Source organism: Nematolebias whitei, chromosome 11 (genome assembly GCF_014905685.2).
Source record: "Nematolebias whitei isolate Nwh7 chromosome 11, NemWhi1, whole genome shotgun sequence".
NCBI classification, from domain to species: Eukaryota; Metazoa; Chordata; class Actinopteri; order Cyprinodontiformes; family Rivulidae; genus Nematolebias; species Nematolebias whitei.
The window spans coordinates 22416399-22422021 of NC_056508.1; the positions used below are offsets into that span (position 1 = coordinate 22416399).

General features: G+C 40.3%; 2 protein-coding genes across 2 annotated transcripts in view; both read left to right on the plus strand.

The window, feature by feature from the left end:
* Positions 1 to 4505, plus strand: part of LOC119416669 (protein phosphatase 1 regulatory subunit 12A-like) — a 14760-nt gene extending 10255 nt beyond the window's left edge. The window contains exon 5 of the mRNA XM_037683854.1: positions 4402 to 4505. Coding sequence (XP_037539782.1) covers positions 4402 to 4505 — 104 coding nt within the window. The remainder of the gene's footprint in view (positions 1 to 4401) is intronic.
* A 278-nt stretch (positions 4506 to 4783) lies between these two features.
* LOC119416671 (protein phosphatase 1 regulatory subunit 12B) overlaps positions 4784 to 5623 on the plus strand; it is a 13689-nt gene continuing 12849 nt past the window's right edge. The window contains exon 1 of the mRNA XM_037683855.1: positions 4784 to 5095. Coding sequence (XP_037539783.1) covers positions 4994 to 5095 — 102 coding nt within the window. The 5' untranslated portion in view covers positions 4784 to 4993. The remainder of the gene's footprint in view (positions 5096 to 5623) is intronic.

Below are 5623 nucleotides of genomic sequence, written 5' to 3' on the forward strand. Positions count from 1 at the left end.
GATGGATGGATGGATGGATGGATGGATGGATGGATGGATGGATGGATATCAGCCATGACATCAATCATAAAGCATAGAGTGTGGAGGAGGAGGCAGAAGCCTTTGTCTGAGCTGGGCTCACAGGAGAGCCTGGAATTGATCACTTTCCCAGGTAATGAAACAACTCATTATTAAAAACAACCACCCAATGTGAAAGAACGCTGCATTAGCTAATATAAAACTTTAATGCTGTTGTACAGCATTTTTGTAGTTTGTTCATGTTAAATCAAACACACAATATCCAGGTTTATACAAAATTGTTACGATTGGGTCATTCTATTTAACAAAAAAAGAAAACCAAATGCTTTAAAAAAATCTAGAGTACTTTTAGGTTTTTTCGAAAACTCATCAGTTGTTTCAAAGCTTACAATATTTATTCAGACAAAAATGCTATGAGCTTTCAAGCACCAGTGCACACAGTCTTTACTGCTTTAAGTTCAGTAATAACATCTCACATGGATTTTTTCAAACTGCCCACAGTGTCACTCACGTTACAGTTTCGGGATCGATGCAGCTTGCAAAGGGTCAAAAACAAAACAGAGGTTGGAAAAATATTTACGTTAATTTATGCACAGAGCTTTACTAAGCAACACCATCCAGTTTAAAACCAAGCAATAGAGTAGACCATATCTGAGTTCAGTAAAGTTTAAAAAGTTAGATAAATTCAAACCTTCATTCATTGGCAACTTAAAAACAAGTTGAACTGTGAGATGAGCGAGCTCTTACAAATTGTTGAGAAAGTTTAGAAATAAACGTGTTTCTAAAGTAACTGTTGTGACTGTTGGAACAATATTAAAATTTGCAAGAGATATGATATATAACATAGACATATCTATCTAATGCACATATGTGTCAAACTCAAGGCTCGGGGCCAAATGTGGCCCTTGTTGACATCTTTTCTTGGCCTCAAGATGATATGTGAAACGTTAAATGCTTTTTTCACTGGAATTTTTTTCAGTTATCTTTGATGATGATATCAAAAGTGCATAAGAAAATATCAAATGAGACCAATCAAACTCTTGTTGAGGAACTTGCAACCAAGAAAAGATGTTGGGTATCCAACTTGAGTTATTGTAGATTCTGAAACTGGCTCTTAGTTTGAATAAAGGTTTTAATTTTGGCCCCCTTTTGTAAGTGAGTTTGACACCCCTGATTATGCAAAACAGACAACACTGTTGATGTTATTATAGCTCGAGGTTTTAGACAGACCCTAAATCAACTTTGTTTATTTCCAGAGTTGTCTTTGCTTTAGTTACACCATCTATCCTAAATGCAATGCTGAACACAACACCTGCTGCACATAGACACAAGTGCTTTTGTTAGGGGGTGTGGTGGCACAGTGTTTAGAGAGGGTGGGCCTGTGATCTGAGGGTCACTGATCAACTCCCTGGTTCAACTCTCCGGACCGACAGTATCAAAATGTGGGTGGGAAAGATAAAACACCCGCCCCTGCCTTCCCCTGCCCCGCTCAGCAGCTCTCCGGGAACCGTAGATGGCAGCCCACTGCTTCAAATGTGTGTGCTCACATGTGCAATTGGAAGAATGCAGATAATTGATTTCCCCATTAGAGATTAATAGAGTAAAATTATTTAAAAAAAAAAAAAAAAAAAATAAGGGTCTGTATACAGTTTGGTAAAGGCAGTGGTGGCGCAGAGGTTAGAGAAGGTGGGCCTGTGATCGAAAAATCACTGGGTCAACTCCCGGTACCGACAACATCAAAATGTGGGTAGGAAAGGTGAAGCACGCACACCTGCTTCCACCCTCATTTACCCCACTCTGGGCCCTTGAGCAAGGCTCTTAGCCCCCACCATCTGCTCTGAGAAGGGGTTCTCTGCAGACCAAAAATGGGCGTTTCTGGAGAATAGGCGTTTGTGGGGGGCAAACACTGATTGGCAGCTGTATTTGCTGCTCTTTAGGTAAGTTATGTCAGGCCTTTTTTTAAACTGAAGGTTTCTAAGAACAAGCGTTACATCTACTGTCAAACACAAGAGGATTCTCTTGTGTTCTTGGTTGTAGCTGCACCTGACACAGGTTGCCTTGAGTGTGGTCTTGGTACAATGAAATATGAAGCATCTGAAGCGAAACCTGCTCCTATTTGTCAAAAGTCTGGTCTCAATTAAAGATCATGAGTCCTGTAACAAGATAATGGCCCAAAACAAACGCTAAAAACAAAATTTGCTCTTCAGAAGTTCTTCTATGAGACCTGATCTATGAAAGGAGCTGAAACATGGAGTAGGATTGACCCTTAAAATGTGAGACAGCTGAGGAAGTTAACCAGTAAGCAGAAATATCTGCTCCAGTTGCAGAAATCTTACAGAAACTGACAATCACTCATCTGCAGTGACTGATTTAAAAGGTTGAAATAGAAAATGTGAAGTTAAAGGAAACATCCTTTGTCCCAAGGCCAGTTTAAGTATCATTAATATTTTGGTTACTTTATTTTTCTTTCCTTATGATTTGATTGTAACTATTTTCACATTATTCAACAACCTAAACTGATTATGTTTTTTAATGTAATCGATATGTAATAAAAAAAAAACGTTGGTTATGTACTGTAACCCCACGGAAAAGCACTCCTCGGCGCTTACCTTGAAACATGGCTGCTCGTCTCTGCTTCTCCTCGGGGAGGAAGAGCTCACCAGGACGCCAGGAGGTTGGCGTGGCGGAGACCCAGGCATACTTAGCAAAGGTTGTGCCGGTCAAAGCTGGACAACTTTTCCTTCTTCGTTCTTCTGACAGTGCTAGCTAGCTGGCTGAAGAAAAAATGAGAGCCGATTACCCGGTCTCACCGTAATTTATACGGACCGGGGGTGAGGCCCACACACAGCAGGTGGGCGTGGACTAAAGTTTTTTCAGTGCAGCGCTGAGCGCATAGGGATAAACCCACTAGCAAAAGTCTTAAAGGGTGAAGCCTATACTCATAGAACAAACATTTAGCCCTCCCCACTACCCAGTTATATTGCTCTTATTTTGAAATGTAATGGGAAGTTCTGTGAAGAGAGGCGGAAAAAGAAGTTATGGAGACGCCGCCAATGTCAAACCGGTTAACACCATAGACATAATATGCCTGTGGTTTACACAATCTGCCAATAACGCCTTGTTTTTTAACGTCCAATCAGATGTGCCCCCTCAGATACGCCTTCTGTATTTGTCTGCAGAGATACCTATTTGTCAGGAAGGACATTCAGCAGAAAAATTATTGCTAAATCTTTGTGAGAGTTAGTTTGCTGTGGCGACCCCTGAAGAAGGGAGCAGCCTAAAGAAAAAAAGAAATAATACAGTTTGGTAAACAGTGGAAGCAGGTTTTCACCACCTTTATTTTAATTTTGATTTTTGGCACAGGCTCCGTAATAGAGCAAAGTTCATTTGTTCAAACAATCAAGTAATAACGGCATACTCCATGGTTTTTGATCACTTCTGTCTGAATGCTGTGTGTTGATGGTGGTCTGAAAATGTTGAACTGAGAGCCACGTCACGTCTTTTTGAATAACAGTTCATTCAGTCTACTTTCTTTTCCTTTTGCTTCTTTTTGATTTTAGTTTCTTAGCTTTCTGTTGGACTGTTTCTGTCTTGTTTCTCCTTCTTTACACTTAAGAGGAGATAAGGGAGTTTGGGAAAAACCCGGAGCTGAGAAGCTCACTATAAAAGGAAGTTTGTCATAAAATATCTTCAGCCAAGTGTCAGAGAGACAGTGAGGGGAATTTCAGGGTTGTTTTAGGCACAATGTGATATTTTAGGAAATGTTTGACTTTCTTGCTAAATAATTAGATGAGTTTGCCATGGGGATTTAGTTTTTGTATAATTTTGAAATAAATATTTTAACAATTTAACAGTTAATCGCCTCATGCAACAAAACCAAACGGCTAGCCTTACATAGCCACGCTCATTAGTATGCAAACTGTGGCTTGTTCCAATTGGGGAGAATGTGACAGGTCGACCAGTGACCTGGAAATCAATAGCTTGTCGAAAAAAAAAAAATAAGTAGAGCAGAAATGATGAGCTATTTCTTTCTTCTTCCTGTCTTTGTGCTAAGCTAAACTAACTGGCTGCTTGTTGGAGCTTCATTAAAGTCCCAGAGTCCAATCGGATTTCATCCACGAAATTTCGGAGTCAGCTCTGCAGCAGGGCAAAGTACCTAATGTCCTATCACTCCTAGAGGCTTCAAACTTCATAATCAAAAGTGTTTAACACCACGTAGCACTTAAAACACCCCTCTGTATCACACTGCGGGGTGCTCACAGTTACTCTACACCTCCCAGCTGCTGATCTCTCCTTGTCTAGTTGTGTATTGACTTGACAAACCTCCGCTGCCCCCTCCTGACTCTGGGTTTGCGCTCCCTCTCTTATCCCCATTCACATCAGTGGACAGTTTTAGCTCCCTGTGGTTCGTCTGCTCTCTGGCTGGCTGCCACACTGAGCTGCCAAAAGTTGGAGTGAGCAGGGAGAAGCAGGAGGCCGGGGTCTGATGATGAGGGGGTGGAGGGAGCAGGGAGGTTGACCAAACACAGAAGGGACGAGCAGAAAGAGAGAGAGAAAGGGAGGGAGAAAGCATAAGAGGGACAGAGATGAGTCAAAACCTGGAGAGAAGAAGGACAGCAAACATTTCCTCTCTGTGTTTTCTTGGGAACTTCTCTTGGTTCGTTGTACACTGGGATGAGTCTGTGGTTTCCAGTCTGAATGGTGACTTTTTCATTTTTTGCCATCTGATAAGACTTTTGGCTTCATTAATCTTTGCCTTTTATTAAGTTGCTGCCAAAAAAAAAGGGACCACGCATCTGAAATCCCCTTCAAGTTCACACAGGAAGTTGTACTTAACAATCACATGCAAACACACGCCAGTTGCTGAGGATTCCCCAGGAGCCCAGTCATGGACAGGTGCATCACTGTGGTTTGAGGAGGTCTGTGCAGTCGTCATCTTCACTGAGTCAAAGCTGCTCGAAGGCAGAGGTGAAGGATGTCTTCCTACTTTCAGCGCTCCAAGGACCTGACTCGCACCAGGAAGTCACTGACAGAATCGCCACCGTCCTCTCCTTCCTATACAGACAAAAACTACAGAGTAAGCTTCATTTTCTTAAAAAATAATTAAAAAAATAAAACACATTTTGAATTTGGAACTGTCTGAGTTAAAGTAAATATTTAAACAGCTGGTTGATTTGGAATTATTCAAAAAATTCTTATTAATAATAATATTAATAGTCACATTACAGTAATTTGAAGCAGTAATTTATAGTAATTTGATGTGATTTCAAAAATTCATATATGAAAGTTAGCTTCTCTATTTTATTATTATCTAAATATTTGTGCACACTGCAGATTATTGGATATGAATAATAAATACTTGACTTTAGACGGTAGTTTGTACATTCGTAGACAACAAAATCAGGAAGACAGTTAACAATCAAGTAGTCTTGTAGTTGGAGAAGTTTGTTTTATGTGATTCTGCATCTATAACATAATTCAGTCACTTTTTGTTTCAGTTCATTTATTGAGAGGTGAGTGTTGCTCTAAAGCACAGATAGTCTGATCTCCCTATTTTGGAAAATACTTTTGGATTGAAAATTTCCTTCTGTGTTTTCTGATATAA